This window comes from Ambystoma mexicanum, chromosome 12, assembly GCF_040938575.1.
Source record: "Ambystoma mexicanum isolate Mex_15411 chromosome 12, UKY_AmexF1_1, whole genome shotgun sequence".
NCBI classification, from domain to species: domain Eukaryota; kingdom Metazoa; phylum Chordata; class Amphibia; order Caudata; family Ambystomatidae; genus Ambystoma; species Ambystoma mexicanum.
The window spans coordinates 54,301,978-54,319,047 of record NC_090936.1 but is presented as its reverse complement, the minus strand read 5'-3'; the positions used below and the strand labels follow the sequence as shown (position 1 = coordinate 54,319,047).

At 47.7% G+C, this 17,070-nt stretch overlaps 1 protein-coding gene across 5 annotated transcripts in view; it reads left to right on the top strand.

Annotated features, from left to right (window-relative positions):
- Positions 1-17,070, top strand: part of ANKRD26 (ankyrin repeat domain containing 26) — a 915,250-nt gene that overhangs the window by 717,869 nt on the left and 180,311 nt on the right. For all 5 annotated transcript variants that reach the window (XM_069627947.1, XM_069627948.1, XM_069627949.1 and 2 more), the window contains one exon: positions 12,616-12,750. In XM_069627947.1, the coding sequence (XP_069484048.1) occupies positions 12,616-12,750 (135 nt within the window). The remainder of the gene's footprint in view (positions 1-12,615; positions 12,751-17,070) is intronic.

Sequence of the window (17,070 nt, the reverse complement as noted above, 5' to 3'; positions counted from 1 at the left end):
CGAATGAGAATGCACTCAGTAGCATCTCATGGGAAAAGGAAAGGGTGGGCGGCGGGAAGGGACACTCAGCAAGATAAAAGAACAAAACCGGTTCATGATACCAATCGATACAAGCACACAGCACTCTTACAGCATGTTTTTCATTTACCTTTAAGAAGAGGAAGTGGCCTACCAAGTAAGTTACGAGGAGACAGGGCACCACTAGCAATTCTCACTTACGTTAATGGCTTGGTCTGATGGTATTGTCTTCGGATCCCTAAATGTGAAGGGCCTCAATTCTCCACAAAAGAGAACTATGCTGGCTCGACAGTTCAAGCTGTCCAAATTAGATGTGGTGTTTGTTCAAGAAACAAAGTACACTCATGGGAAAGAGCATAAGATTGTGGGAAGGGAACTTGCAGACACAGTGTGGGCTTCGGGTCCCCACAAAAAGGGCAGGGTTGGCATTCTCTACAGGAAATCCGTAGAACTCCAGATAGAACATGTACATAAAGACGCCCAAGGTAGATATGTAGCACTCAAGGGTAAATTGAGAGCTTGCACTGTCGCACTCTGCTCTGCTTACGCTCCCAACCAGCGACAGTCAAGCTTTTTTGAACCCTTGTTTGAATTTCTGGAGGGTTGGAGGGAGGCCGCACTGGTCTGCGGCGGGGACTTTAATGTAGTTGCAGAGCGGGAGTGGGATTGGCACCCGATACAATAAAACACCCATCCACCAAGCAACCTACAAGGGAGTTGATTCCTCAGTTTAAGGAACACCATTTACTTGACACATGGCGAACGACACACTCGAAGGATAGGGCCTATACTTTCTCGAGAATAGATTATCTTTTACTGGGAGCAGAAAGTGAAAGTGATATCCTAGGATCAACCATAGACGTAGTAGCCTGGACTGATCACGACCTATGCATATTAAACCTGGGCCCCCTCCCCAAACTAGAGCGAAGATGGGTATGTAATGATTTCTTGTGTAGGGACCCTGCCTTTAAAAAACACTCACTGAAGCCATCCTGAGTTATTTTGAGATAAACGATGTTGAGGGAATGTCGCCGAATTTGGTTTGGGAAGCAGGAAAAGCTACAATAAGCGGAATCCTAATAGCTGAGGGGCAGCTAAAAAGAGACTCTGACAACTCAGGGACGGGGAACTAAGAGCTGACATTTCCCGCATAGAATGGGCTCTCAGATGCCACCTCACCCAAAGCGAAGACTTGGCGAGTCAAATTAAAGCGCTGAGGGGAGAGCTTAGAGATATATGGAATGGTAAGGCGCTCATGCAACTCAAATACCTTAGGCAGACATTTTTTGAGAAAGGTGACGAGGCCCACACGATGTTGGCCAACAAGTTGCAGAAACAAAGGGCAGAAAGAGTAGTGTATAAAATCATTGACAAGTCCGGTACTCCACTTACTAACCCGCTAGAGATAGTTGGCCGTTTCTCAAGGTTTTATTTAAAGCTGTACACAGCAGAAAGTGATAGTGCCCCCTCATCAATTGATGAATACCTAACCGCCCTTGCTCACCCGCCAATAATCGGAGTACAGCTAGACATGTTAAATGCCCCGATCACCGCCCTAGAAGTGCAAGGAACCATTTCCAACCTAAAAGCAAGCTCAGCGCCAGAGTAAGACTGCTATACACCAGCCTTCTATAAATCGAACTGTAATACCCTTACTCCCTTCCTCACTAAACTCTTCAATTCCATCCTAGAAACAGGGCAGGCCCCCAAATCATTCACCAAATCAATAATTATTGTTATTCCTAAAGAAGGCAAAGATCCCTTAGAATGTTCATCATATTGCCCGATCTCGCTCATCAATGCAGATGCAAAGATTTATTCCAGCATCTTGGCCTCCCGCCTAGCACTAGTCCTCCCCCAGCAGGTCCACTCAGATCAGATAGGGTACACGTGAGAGGTAGGCAAGGAGCAGATAACAATAGAAAAACCCTGGACCTCATGGCGACTCTACGAGAGGCAGATGACAGCCCTTTGTTGCCATCAGTAGAAGCCGAGAAGGCGTTTGACCGCATGGAATGGCCATTTTTGCAAGCAGTTCTGAAATGGGCAGGGCTGTGGGGCCATGTGGACCCAGGGAGCTAGGGCGCCGTATTGCACGGCCCAAGCCAAAGTCTCCATCAATGGAATCTCTTCGAGCTCTTTCACCCTCACACGAGGCAGGGCTGCCCGCTCCCCCCCCCTAATTTATGCGCTAGTCATTGAACCCTTTGCCCAAGCTATCCGATCTAACCCCCTAATTCATGGCATCCCTCGGGGAGGCAAAGAATATAAACTGGCTCTGTTTGCAGACGACATTTTACTATACCTCGCCCAACCATTAGTCTGTCCCTGCACTCTTCCAGGAAATATCGCATTACAGAGCTCTATTAGGCTTCCGAGCAAATCTTCAAAAAACTATAGCAGTCCCCTTAAAAACGAACACTGAGCTGTATGACCTGTTGAGGGAGAGATGGGGCTTCCAAGTACAGTCCTGCTCTGTCAGATACCTAGGTGTAAATAGATCTCTTCGATGCAAATTACGTCCCCCTATGGAAAGCCATTAAAGCTGATATTAGTAGATGGACCAGGTTACCCTTATTTTGGGCAGCACGCTTTACCTCCATAAAAATGAATGTCTTGCCAAGATTCTTGTTCTTGTTTCAATCCCTTCCAATAACCGTCCCTGACCCTTTCTTAGCGAAGGTGAAACGCAAACTATTGAAATATCTATGGGCCGATAAAAAGCCCAGGATTCCGTACACTACGTTAATTCAACCCAAAGAGTTGGGGGGGTATGGGATATCCAGACCTGGAGGAATATTACAGAGCATCTCAGCTGAAGGTTCTCCCGGACCACCTATGGGCTAACCCTGAGAAGCAGTGGGTAGAGATAGAGAATGAAATCTCTAAAACATTCACACTAGGGGAATGGTTGTGGGTCCCTCTACCAGCCATGCTGCGAAGAAACCGTGAGCACCCAGTCCTAAAAGTGTTGTGGTCCCTATGGCGCCCATGGCGAGCAATGAAGGGCATCACGACTTGGCCTCCCCCCGCCCCTAAGTTGCCTGTGGTCCCCTCCCATTCGTGACCTGATAAGCGAGGTGCACACTTTTCAACCCAGGTACGAAGCTGGGTTAGTGCGAGCAGGACAAATGTGGCAAAAGGGTTTATACATCTCCTTTAAGGATCTAAGGGAAGCTATCCAGGGTGTCGAGGTCTTCCCCCATATCTTTTCTCAAACTTCGAAGCATTCTGAGTGACGCGCGATGGGGTGACTCCCTGAAGCATACTCTAACTCCATTTGAGCAAATACTCAGCCCTCCCCAAAAAACTAAAGGTCTTATTGCCCAAATGTACAAGGCTCTGATCACTAAAGGCATTCTTAAGCGACCATTGTGTAAAATCAAATGGGATGCAGACCTGGGACTTACAGATCGACCCGAGGTATGGAAAGCTATACATGGAGCGGTGTGGACATCGTCCATTTCTGTTCAGTATAAAATGCATAACGCGCGCCTACTAAGGTGGTACTACACTCCCTTACGGTTGTCTAGAAGGTTTACAGGCAAATCTTACCACTGTTGGAGGGGTTGTGCCGAAAGGTGCGACTACTGGCACCAATGGTGGGATTGCTGTGAAGTAAATATTTACTGGAAAGAGGTCCTGGGGTGGATTCAGGCCATCAAGGGAATACCCAGAGTGCTCAAACCAGTGCTGGTCCTGTTGAGGGTGGAATCGGATGAAGAAGACTCCTATGAGTCACTTCAGCACATGCCACGTAACCTAGTATTGGCTGAACAGGTTTGTTTACAGTTAAATGGAAGTCTTCCTCCTTCCCCACTAAAAGGGAATGGTTGACAAAGGCGCACGCCATCTACGAGATGGAGTCTCGCAACGGCCGTGCTTGAGTCCCGCAGGAACATAAACATGATATGGCTACCCTTTTTAGAATACTATGCAGCATATTGGGATTCGATAAGACCAAGTGACTAGAACTACTACCGAGACCATTTTACATAAACTAATGGAGGTGCCCCGAGTCGTCTACGAACTTTGACCTAGTTGTTGATAACCTATAATGCAATCCTTTAATGGAAAATGTGTATTATAATTAGTGCTGTGAGAAATACTGCCTTTTCTTTCAATTTAAGTTCTAAAAGCCTCGATGAGTGAGGGTGGAGGGACGGGGGGGTGGGCAAAGTGGGTGGGTATAACACGACAAGTTTCCATTTGGAAGTTTTCTTTCTCACAATTGTCCTATTAATGTTATATTTGCATGCCATTAACTTGTACTGTGAAGTTAACATGTTTCTTACTTGTAACTTCATTTCTCCAGCATTGGTATCTTTCATGGATTCACATGCTGTGAATATTCCCTGTCGTAAGGCTGGGAACCTTGATCATTTTAACTTCGCGTTTTCCTATGGAAAACTTCGACACTTCAGTGTCCTATCAACATCATTTTTGGGTGCTTTAGACTCCACCAATAGGACATAGGGTATAAATAGCCCCTGTCCCCGCGGCTTCCCTTCAGATTTGAACCTCCAAAGTAGAGGAAACCCGAATCAGGTTTGCCTGCAGGAGCGGCCGGAGGGCGCATGTGAATCCATGAAAGATACCAATGTTGGAGAAATGGAGTTAAAGGTAAGAAACTACTCCCTTCTCCAGCATTGGATCTGTGAATAGATTACATAGCATTACCAATCATGCATGGCGGAGTGTAAAGGCAAACCAATGCAGAAACAGCATCACATACATGAGACAAAGAAACTCATCCAGTGATCAAGTTCAAACAAATACCCCGAAGCTGCGGGACTTACCTTATTGAAACAGGCGTTGCAGGACCGCCCGTCCCACCTGCACATCCTCACCATGCTGCTGCTCCAGACAGTAATGCCAGGTAAAGGTATGCGGCACCGCCCAGGAGGCCGCCTGGGAAATGTCCACCAGCGGAATCCCTGACCATAATGCCGCCGACGAAGCCGTGGACCTCGTCGAGTGTGCCCTTGGAGTCTTTCCGAAAGGCTTTGCAGCTTTAGTGTGGCAGAACGCAATAGCAGAGGACACCCAACGAGAAAGTCCTTGTTTGGAGATTGCCCGTCCTTTGACGGACAGCCCATAAGCCACAAACAGCTATCTAGATTGTCTGAAATCTTGAGTACGATTCAAATAAAACTTCTACGCCCTCCTCACATCCAGCGAATGCAAAGCCCGTTCTGCAGGCGTAGAGGCTGAAGCAATAAATGAGGGCAACACAATAGAAGAGAGTTTGTGAAATGCCATCGGTATAAAGTGCGGATTAGTAGCCAACACCACCTTGTCCTTCAAGAACTGCAAGTATGGAGGGTCCACAACCAACGCCTGCAACTCGGACATCCTTCTGGCCGAAGTAATGGCCACCAGAAAAGCCACTTTCCAGGACAAAAACTGCAAAGGAGTCCTTGACATCGGTTCAAACGGTGGTCTCATCAGACCGGACAGAACCACATTAAGGCTTCACACCGGAGGAAACCTTTTGACTGGAGGAAAAGTACGGAACAACCCCTTCAAGAAATGTTTGATGAGACGATCACTAAACAGAGGAGCCGCATGTCGCCTCTGAGTAAATCTCGAAATTGCTGCAAAGTGAAACTTTATGGATGATAGCGCCAGGCACCTTTTCGCCAACAGCAACAGGTAGGGAAGAACTTACTCAGGTGAAATGTTCAAAGGGTCCACCCCCGCCTGGCCCTTACACCACACACAAAACCTTTTCCATTTACACACATAGGAGACATTCATGGACGGTGCTCTTGCCGCCTCCAAAATTTCCCGACAGTCACTGGAAAGCCTTAGCAGGCCAAACGCGGAGAAGTCAGGAGCCAAGCAGTCAGACTGAGAGATCCCAGATTGTGGTACAGAAGGCCCGGCCTCGCTTCCAACCGAATCGGCTCCGCTACGGACAGATGGAGATCCAAGAACCACAGCTCCCTGGCCCAGAACGGAGCCACCAGAATCACACGCATGAGTATCTCTAAATCCACTGAAGGGTCCGTTGAATGAGCGGAAATGGAGGAAATGCATAAGCGAACCGGCCTGTCCACGGGAACGAGAATGCATCCCCTAGAGACTCGGGGTGAGCCCACCTGCTAGCGAACTCCCTGCACTGTTTGTTCTCCCTCGTAGCGAAGAGATCCAACGGAGGATGGCTCCATTTCTGGAAGATCATGGACACCTGTGTCAGGATTCCATGGTACATGTCAAGAGTTTCAAGGGTACATAATTTTAAAAGGAAAAGTGTTAGGATTCCAAGGCGGGTTTCTAAGGCTTCCTCAGCATACACTTTTAGTGAACACTAAATTTAGAATTTATATTGTAATTACTTTCCAGAACTCCCATTTACTAGTAAACACAGTATTTGTAGATTAATATTTACAGAGTGATGTTTGGGTTATGTTTGGTGAGAGTTGAGAATTTTAGGTGAAATATTCCTTAATGACACTTACAGGAATCATTTGTTTCCCCAAAGCAAGATGGAGTGTCCTTTCTGCAGCAGTGATTGGAGGGAATAGATAATGAGGTAGTTTGGAATGTTCATCAGAGTTCTAAACTGCCTTTCATTTTAGTTGCCTTAGAGGCAGGTTGCAGTTTCTTTAGCTCTAGTGAATTATTTTAAAGTATACTTAATTCTAGTAATCCAAGAAGATTTTAAAATGTCCATATTTCCATGGGTTTGAAGTTGAAATGAAGTTATCCAGAAAGCTCTGAAGATAAGTACAGATGAAGCAAGCTAAGTTTATTTAAATCTTCAAAGTTCAAAAGTCAAGGATATCAGTTCGAATTTAACCTAAGAAAAAATAGAGTGAAATCTAATGTTAATATTTTTTGGTTGAAGAAAAAAGGTTCTGTGTTAATTTTTGAACTTCTCTTGTCGCGCTATTTTTTTGACTCGGAGTTAATTATTGCGCGTGTAATAAAACTAACAAGTCGCGCGTTAACCTTCGATAGAGACTTGCGTGTTTGTTTTAAAAATAAATACGCTAGTTTGCAGTTGCAAGCGCAAGCGTTTCTTTTTGTTTCGAGTCGTACGCTACGCACGTCTAGGAAGTTAGAAAAAGGAACCCTAAGAACGTTGTGCGCGTGTGCAAGCGTCATGACGTCTCTTTTCAGGAAGCGATCGTTTGCAGGTCAATTACACAGTCAAGCGTGGGAACGTCTTTTCAGGAAGCGATCGTGTGCAGGACAATGGTGTACGTGAAGCGTTATTACGTCTGACGTATTTACAGGAAGAAAAAATATTGCGCGGAACTCGTTGCATCTGAGTTGATCTTTTTGAGGAGTTTAACATATAAAAGCATCGGATGATAGCGTGAGTTGTGCAAACTCGATTTAAAGCAACAGACTTTCTTCTAAAACAATACCAGGAAGAGTATTTGTAAGAAGCAAATTTATATGTAATATATATTTTTGTGAATAAGAAGGTGAAATTCTTGAAAGACCCAAGAGACTAAACTGAGTTAGATTTTCAAGAATTCATATTTAATCTGCAAAAATAAAAAAACCAAGACATTTCCTAAAGATTGTATTACCACAGTAAAAGAAGAAGAAAGAAAACAATGATTACAGAAATTCAATACTTCAACTACAAACTAAATAAGCCTATCAGCATCAGAGCATAGGCTACAGGTACAATTAGGAGAGTGGTAGTAATTTAGTAAAATTAGCAAGAGTGGAATGATTATTAATATTTATATATATATATATATTTGTCTCCTAGATTTCAGACACTGAGACGTATAATCCAGCTCCAGAGAACATCAGTGCCAGCCAGTGAAGATCTGTCTTTTGTTATTTTCTCCTCCATTCCCCCTTGGGTTTGCCAGCTTGGTAGTTTTATCGGTTGGGCAGGCAGACTTAAGGGGTCTGGTGGGCCAGCATCACTCCTGCAGAGAGATTCAAGACTGGACCTGACAACCTGTTGCTCCTTCAGCTGCCATTCGTGGAGCTGGCCGACATCCCTGGTGAGCGCGTCCGCCTGCACATTCAACCCTCCCGGCAGATGAAACGCCACAATGCCAATGTTGTGCGACAGAGCCCAATGCCAAAGATCCTGCGCTTCTTTCGACAGCACCCTGGAAGGTGTGCCCCCCTGCTTCCTGAGATAAAACATTGTGGTGGTATTGTCTGTCAACACCCGCACCACGAGCCGTGTATGTGCGGCAGAAACGATTTCAGGGCCCAATGTACTGCTCTCAACTCGAGCACATTTGTGTGGAACCGAGACTCCACCTGAGACCACAGGCCTTGAACCTGTGAGCCGCTGATATGCGCCCCCCATCCTGTCTGAGAGGCGTCCGCCATAATCGTGAATTGGCACTCCGGTTCCAGTAACGGCATGCCCCAGACCAGATTCTCTGAGCACTGCCACCAGCGAAGAAAGTCTACCAGACTGTCATTGATCACTACCTTGTCGGACCACGAGCCTCGACTCTGAGCCCACCGGTCCACGAGGAACTCCTGCACTCATGAAGAGACGACAGTCCAGCGGCATGCATGACGCCAATGCCCCCAACAGTGACATGTTGGTCTGGACCGACACCCTTGCGCCACCCTTTGACGGAGCTTCGTCACCCTCTCGCCCGAAGGCTTCACAATTCCCAGACGAGTCTGAAACTCTGCCCCCAGAAATACCAAGTCCCTGGAAGGCGACAGAAAAGACTTCTCGAAGTTTACGGCGAAGCCCAGCCGTTGCAACAGCTGCATGGTAGCGCAGAGACTTGCTTGCGCTTCCCCTAGCGACGAACCCAGCACCAGCCAGTCGTCCAGGTACGGGTATACGTGATGCCCCTCCCGTTGGAGCCACGCCGCCACCGGAGCCAAACATTTTGTAAACGTCCTGGGAGACGACTTTAAACCGAACGGGAGTACCCGAAACTGGTAATGATCTTCTCCTACGACAAACTGCAGAAGCTTGCAGTGCCGTTGACGCATGATAATATGGAAGTATGCGTCCTGTAAGTCCTATGACGCCAGAAACACGTCCGGCTGCACTGACCGAATGACTTCCTGAAGAGTGAGCATCTTGAACTTAAGGCGTTGCAGAGTCTTGGTCAACGCCCGAAGATCCAGTATGGGCCGCCACTTGCCGTTGGGTTTCTTCACAACAAAATAGCAGGAATAAACCTCTTGACCTTTCTCGGCCCCCGGAACCAATTCTATAGCCCCTTTCTGCAGCATAAGTACAACCTCCTGCCGTAGGATGTGAAAATGAGGTTGCACAACATACACTGGAGGAATGGAAACCGGGGAACACATGAACTCCAGTGAGTGGCCCAGACGTACCGTGTCGAACACCCAGCGGTCGGACATGATCTTGCACTCTCGTCCATGTGCAGTGCCACTGTGCCCCCCAGCAGGTTTCCCTGAAAACAGTCATTGTTGTGGCTTAGCCTGTCTCCCTTTAGAGGAGGAGGACTGTGCACCTCTTTTCCTCGAGGCCTGAAAGTCCCGACTCTTCTGCGCCGACCTCCTATAACCCTGGGAGGGATACCCAGATCTGCCGTAACTTCGACCCCTGGTGGAAGTAAACCGGGCATTTCCCGAAGCCCCTCGGAACGGACGAAAGGAGCGCCCACTCTGCAAAGCTCCCAACGACTTAGCAGTCTGTGTCCTCCTTCATACCTTTGAGGGCCTCATCAATTTTCTCTCCAAACAACTGCTCCCCTTCACAAGGCATGTCCAGAACCTTATAATGCACCTCAGGGCGAAGGTCCATGCACTTAAGCCAGGATTGGTGACGCAGCACAACGCCGTTGTTAATCTGCTTAAAGCCAGACTCTGCTAGGTCCACAGCAATATTAATACTGTGATTGGAAGCTTCCTCCCACTCAAGCACCAAAAGCATGGCAGACTTGCCGTGCTCCTCCGGCAGATGTTCAAAATAGGTGCCAGCTGATGCCACATCTCACGATCATAGCGCGCCAAGATCACCAGGGAATTGGCCACTTCCACCGTCATCGCCCCAACAGTCAAAACCTTCTTCCCAAAGGCATCCTGTCTCCTGGCGTCACTGTCCGGAGGGGTAACACACTTGTGCTGACTCCGGGCTTTACGACTGGCCGCCGCCGATACCACAGACTCAGAAGTGGGTTGTGACACTAAGCACTTTGAAGTAGAGTCCGGGGCCTTAAACTTCTCCAACCTCCCTTTGACAGCCGGTTCCGAGAAGGGATGTTGCATCGTGCGCAGGCCCTCCTGCCACACGTGGTCCAGGATAGGCACAGAGAATACAGCTTTCTGTCTCTTGCCCATGTGGTCGAACAGGAAGCACTCCTTACGCTCTTCCTCAGGAGTCAAACTAAATTCCACACACGCCTTAGCCATCATGGCGTGGAATGCCCCAACATCATCAGGAGGGGATGGCTGCGCTGGACTACGAGGCTGTTCCACCTCCCCGTCCGAATCCCATGTCGCGTCCCTCGTCGGCGACAAAGAGCCAGTAGACATGGACTCACGAGGCACACTGTCCGACTCCGACTCCAGCAGCTCACCCTCCTCCGGGTAGGAACGTGGACAATCTTCACTCACCGGCAGAGGCCCCGGCAACCTCGCCGTAGCCGACAAACGCGGAGGAACACCAGCCGCGTCCATGACAGGACCCACCAGAGGGGGTAACCTCGAATCCAGCTGGCCCAACAAGGATTGCAATGTGGACAGAACCTAGAGCGACAACATAGCCTGCGTGTTCACCAGCGGGTAACTAGTTGGACCAGCCCCCACTGCCCCCGACGTCGAAGGTCCAACACACTGCAGCCCCAAGGCCGATGGTCGCAACACCGGCTCCCGGTCGTCATCCACCTCTGAGGACACCGAAAAAGCAGCCGCCTCTTGATGTAGATGGCGTCCGGCATCAGCGAGTCAAAGGCGGAAGCCTGCCATGCGCCACTGGTCGGAACCAAATCTTCCGTATCCATCCTCGGCGACGAGAAAAGCATTGGCCCTTTATCAAACCCTGTCGTCGCCGGAGCCAATGACCCAACTGTCGATGACGGTACTGTAGATGGCAGAGGGACCTTCGATGACGGAACTCCCATCAACGAGGACAGCGTCGGAACCGCCACCTTTCGGTGCAGATTTCCCATGCAAACCAATTTGCTTAGCCTCGCTGGACCGGTGCTTTGAGGACTCTCGGCTAGAGGACGACCTGTGATGGTCCCCTGAAGAGGTGGCTCTTCGACGATGAGTCTTTCTTGGCCTTTTCCTGAGATGCCCCTTTGCCGGAGCTAGACTTCTCGGGCCTACCTCCAGACCCCTGGGAATGGTCCGACCGACCATGTTTGGACGAAGCAGCCCCCTTCGACTGGTGCTTACTCGAAGAGGCTCCACCACTCTTCCTGACCCAGGAGCAGGGCGAGATTTCTTTGCCGGAGGCTCAGCCGATGCTGACCGGCGCTGATCCACCACCTGTACAGGCCGCTCAGAGGACAGGCTCCTCACCGACCCCACCTTGGAAACAGCATAGGTGCCATCATTATGCCAACAAATCAACCGCCGATTGCGGTCCTTAAGGGTCTTCTGCGCGAAACCTCTACAAATCTCGCAAGAGTCAGCAGAGTGATGAGGGTAAAGGCAGTAGATGCAGTCCATATGCTCGTCCCCCGCATGCGCTTTCTTCAGCCCACAAGTCGCACAGGACTGGAACAGAGACTTCTTCGGACCAGAAGACATTGCAAAACACCATAGCACAAGCACGTGCCAAAAAACCCAACGAAGACTAGGTGATCCCAACACTTTGGAGACGGTTGAAATCTGAAGGGAAGCCGCGGGGCGGGGCTATTTATACCTTACGTCCTATTGGTGGGGTCTAAAGCACCCAAAAAGGATGTTGATAGGACACTAGTTTTCCATAGGAAAACGCTAAGTTAAAATGACCCAGGTTCCCAGCCTGACGACGGGGAATATTCACAGCATGTGAATCCATGAAAGATCCAATGCTGGAGAAATTGACATATTTAGCCAACGACGACCTGGGTTCCTTTCACGAAGAATGCAGGTTATTCATGAAAAAGTGGGGTTCTAATCTTAGTTAAAGGTAATGCGCTACCTCAGGGGCGTGCCACTTCAAAGCTCTTAGGAAAATCAAAACAGGACATCAAGTACAATAAAAAGGTGCAACCAACATACGAGAAATATGAAGCATGTGATAAGGTTACACGCTCAAGTCGTCTGCTTAGTTACAGTCGGTATCCGAGATCTGAGCCGACAGTTGGGTTACAAAGTGTAGTTGATGCTTTTGCTAAGGCGCCTTCCAAGAATTCTGAGGCTTGCAGGTGATTCATGTTGCAACAAACATAAAAGAAGTGGACATAGGAACAAGTCCGACAGCCTTTTTGCAGGGGCATGGTAGGCACATTTTTGATGCTAAATGTGGGGAAAGGGGTGGAAGTGCTAGTCAAAAATTATGCGTTTGGTAGAGTCAAGACTAGGAGTCATTGGGTAGAGGGAATGGTATTTGGTTAATGAACTCTGGCATATCTAAATAAGATTTAGCAATTGTGAGGGAAACACCATGTGTATTGCTACCTCTGCTGTTCTCCATTTCCTTAATTACTGCAACAAATTTGTGTTTTTACCATGTAGGTGCATCAGCAAACTGTGCTGTCACAGACCGCAAAAGATTCACACAATTTGTGGGAAGAAGAGTTAAAGTCAAGATCCCGATTAGGTGTCCGCCTTGCCCAACTTGATAGGGAAAAGTCAGAGTTGACGGAACAGGTAAACGAAGCATCTTAAATGATTTTTATATTTTTATTTTGTGTGTCTGTCCTCAAGTGGCTTAGAAAAACTGAAGGCTATGATTAGTCATTAGAATTTGTAAAACGTTCTTTTATGGAATTCAATGTGTTTTAATTCACTGAAATGGCAATTGTTTTACTTTTCTAAATCTTGATACTACAACCAGAGTCTTGGCGTCCTGAAAGTAGCCACTTCCCCATACACCTCGTTGAGAATCCTCTCTAAAGGATGGACTTCTGTAATCTGTAACAATAACAAAGTGTGGGAAAACCAGTGTGGATAATCTCCTCTTGTTCCCTGACATATTTTTAGAAAGTCAGGTTACCGAAGGAGAACCAGCCATTCAGAAGGAATCAACTGAATGGGAAAATTCAAGCATTGGTATAAGAACCTGCCAAATATTTGGGTCAACATTAAACTACAAGAAAACCTTTGTGTTAAGATGGATTTCCAAAATCGGCTCTGCAGGGAGGATTTTGGGATGCCACCCTATTATGGTTAACAGGGAAGACACACAGTTTAACCAAACTTAATCAATCAAGGTAGGTAGCAGAGTGGCAGGGCTTAGTCTCAGGAATGGTATGAGTGGTCTAGGGCTACAATGAGTCCACACAGAGCACTATCTCAGGACACCTCCAGGCAGTGATGAATAAGTGTTGCAACGGGAGTCTACCACGATCAGGCAGCGACAGGCAATCTTCAATGGATGAACTAAGGAGCAGGCCCAGCACAGCTTCTGTTTATTCAAGAAGGTTGAAAGTGCAGGAGCAGGTGAATTGTTATGCAAGTTGAAGATCCTCCAAATTCCAAGGATGCACTCAGAATGGTCATGGCTGCAGTGAGGTAGCCCAGAAGAGAGCTGGTCAGTACACCGGTTGGTCTGGGACAGTTCCGAAGGCATGGATGCTCGAGCAGAGGTTGAGACTGGTTGTTCCCACCTGTCCATGTGTCAAAGCTCTGAAGAGGGCCTTCTTGATATCAGGACGCAGTAGCAGGACTTCACTGGAACAGCACTGGAGTCGATGCTAGATAGCTTCAGGGGTCTTCCTCTGGTTGTCAGCGGGCTGCTTTCTTTGTAGAGGTCTTGGCTCCAAAAATGATCTGTCGATTGACTGCAGGAGCCCTCCATTTATCCATTGGGTTGGTGGCATGCCGAAGCCTATAAATGGTAATGATCTGCACCATGCAAACAGGCAGTGGCTATTCAATCATGTAACAGACATTCATGCACCTGAATGTGCATTGGAACCAGACAGTCCTAGCCCCCACATCCGGGCTCACCCACAAACTGTCCCTTTGCCCGATGTCATAGAAAAATGACCACTAACTTTTACGGTGGCTTGGTAAACAATTTATTAGTTAAAACAAACAGGACAACATAAAACAAGCAACAGTATGAGGCATTGATGCAAATGAGAACCCCCCTCGCTCCATGCACTGTTCTCTTATACCCAAAAGAACACATGCATTTCAATGGAGAGGTCCAGACAGGCCAAGGAATCGTACTAAAACAATGTTACAAACAGTGAACAAAGCCTCACTATACAAGTCTTTGATACTACCTGCGTTCTTACATGTTGAAACAATGTTATCGGAAAGGACAGCATAAAGTGATACATTTAGTGGAGCTGAATATACTCCTCGGAGGTTCATACACGGTCTGAGGCAGACAAGCATGCTTACAGTATGATGACTTTGTCTGCTAAAGCCGCTTTTCCTAAAAAGCCAGAGCCTAAAACACGCTTACGTATACCAAAAGGGACCGAAGTGAGAGATGGCCAGGCGAACTTGGCTACACAGTAGGCAAAGCGATCTCATTGCAAGGACATGTGCAGTTAAAGCCTCACCTTGCACTGGTAACAAACAGTAGTTTACATGTGCTAGCGGAGTACATAACATTTTCAATTACAGACTTTCTCCCACAGTTCCCTCCTGAGAACTTCACTCCAGTCTCGTTACATACATCTTTAGGGGTACACACATCAAATCCAGGCATATCATAGCATACTATTTTTCAATAGCATGGCAGTAAAGTCTGAGAAATATCAGAGCCGGTGGTACATGCTCTATAATAGACACTTACAAGCCATGATCAGACAACATTAACTTAGAATTATGATTAGCGCTAAGAGTAAGATCTGTCCAATAGACCCTCATTCCAAGACCCAAATGTCCAGGAAGCCTGCAGACTGGTGTGAAGGAGACTTACAGTGTGTAGAATGTGGGCAATGATATTGGTGATAGTAATTGCGTAAATGGGTATGAAAGTACAGCACTCACTTTTTACGATTGCACGGATGCCTCCTTGTGTGGCTGGGATGTTGTCTACAGCCATACGGTTCTGAAGCACCATGGTTCAGATGGCTACTTGTACTCAGGATAATAGTCAAGGACACTGTTGCATTTGCAATATCCCCTACGAACCGTAACAATTGAGTCAGATGGTCCCTGTTTATCTTGATCCCAAGGGTTAGTATGAGGTATCCTTCCCTAGCAACAGTCTTCCCAGGCAGTGCTTCTTCTGGGGCAGATTGAGCTGGAAAGGTGGAGGTATAACGCACTACGGGTAGGACATACCCCATGTAACAACTCCCTCCCAGTTGATGGGCAGCCAGGGCGAAGCTTTGTCCCGACAAATGAAATGGGTTCCGGAATACGTGGCGTACCCAGATTGGGGAAAATGAAAAATTAGGATTGAAGGCAAATGAAGCATTATTGATCAGTACGCTGGAATTAGTGGACAAGTAATGATGGCATTTGCTAGTTGCCAAGAATAGAGGGCCTGGGTTGTATAGAATACAAGGCCAGTTGCCAGGGAGAAACGGCAGAGTGCTCCGTAGTTGGTGCGAACTTGGTTTGGGGTGAGGCATTGCGAGTGAGCATCCCTACAGGGTCCAGGGCCTTTCCACTGGGTGACCAACTTTGGATCCAAACAGACATCCCCCCGACTGGAAGGGAATGGGTGCAATTGGGAACTTGGAGGATAAGTTGTGAAGCAGATGGGCACAGACTCAGTAGTCAGTAAGATAAAAAAATAGTCATACTGCGAGGAGAGGTGCAGGTAAGTGTTTTCACTGTGCAGAGGGATCATTATTTTCGTGACTGGTTGTTACGAAAAGCAGCAGTCACAGTGAAACAATAACATCAGTATTCTGAAAATAACGTTGATAACACAAATATAACCAGATATAGTGTACACTAGGGCCAGTCCTTGAGTGTCCAGGTTCAAGAATCAAGTTGTGACACCAGCGCAAAGGTTCATGGCTAGAAGAAAAGGTTTTGTAGAGTTCATCAGGGCAGGTGATGTGCGGGGCACACGTGATATAAGCTTGCCAGGCCAGAGCTTTCAGTTCAAAGTTTTATAGGCTCTGTAAAGTTGCAGCAAGGTAAATGTCAATGTTCAAGATTTCCAACGGAAATCAGTTGCTGATGGAAGAATTCCTTAGTCCATATTTCATAATCGGTATTTCAAGCTAAAGATATCCCAAAGTTCCAGAGCCACGTGCATAAAGAGGGTCATGAAAACAAACAGAATGACCAGCAGGTTATAACAGCACGGACCATAACTTGCAAGTATCAGTGAGTCAACAGAGGTGGCTTCCCCTTTTCTCAAGTGTACTGCCAAGTCAGGGGGATTCATTGTCAGTAATGGGACAAATCCAGGGGCGAGTGACCTGGCCAGTTGACTTTGTTTGGAGCCCCTGACCACAAAGCGTACCTTTTTAGGGGCTGTGTTGTGAGATCCAGGGGAGTCAGGCACTGAAGGTGGTACACCAGGAGTGCGGCCTGAATCTTGGTCGTTCCCTCCTGGGCTTCAACCGACTGATGAAGAAGCCTTAAGCAATAGCTCCTGCAGAGACCTCACTGTGTGGAAGAGGTTCAGAAGCTGTGGGTCCTGGTTCAGCATGTGGGCATTCTGGGTGATCGAGAGCAGTAACCTCGGCAGTGCTTAATTTGTGCCGGTGGTTGGGGGTGGGCCCCACCGGCAGAGTTATTTCGGCACCGGAACTCATTCTGCCCAGGGGATGAAGGCATTCATCAAAGAAAGTTAACACGAAAGGGTTAACTTTGTTTGATGAATTCAATCGCTTGCTGAGGCCCAGTTACCCGCCAGCGTGGCGCCAACCCTGCTCCCTCCAATAACAAATTGTTGTGGGTGGGGGTGGGTGGACTCTAGTGAGCCGACAGCTGATTTTGCTACAAAAAGAAGCAGAGGTGATCCCCTGCCTCCACGCCCCTGCTGAATGAATGAGAGGGGCCCGGCAAACTTTCATTTCTTCCTCAGACCAGAGTCATCTG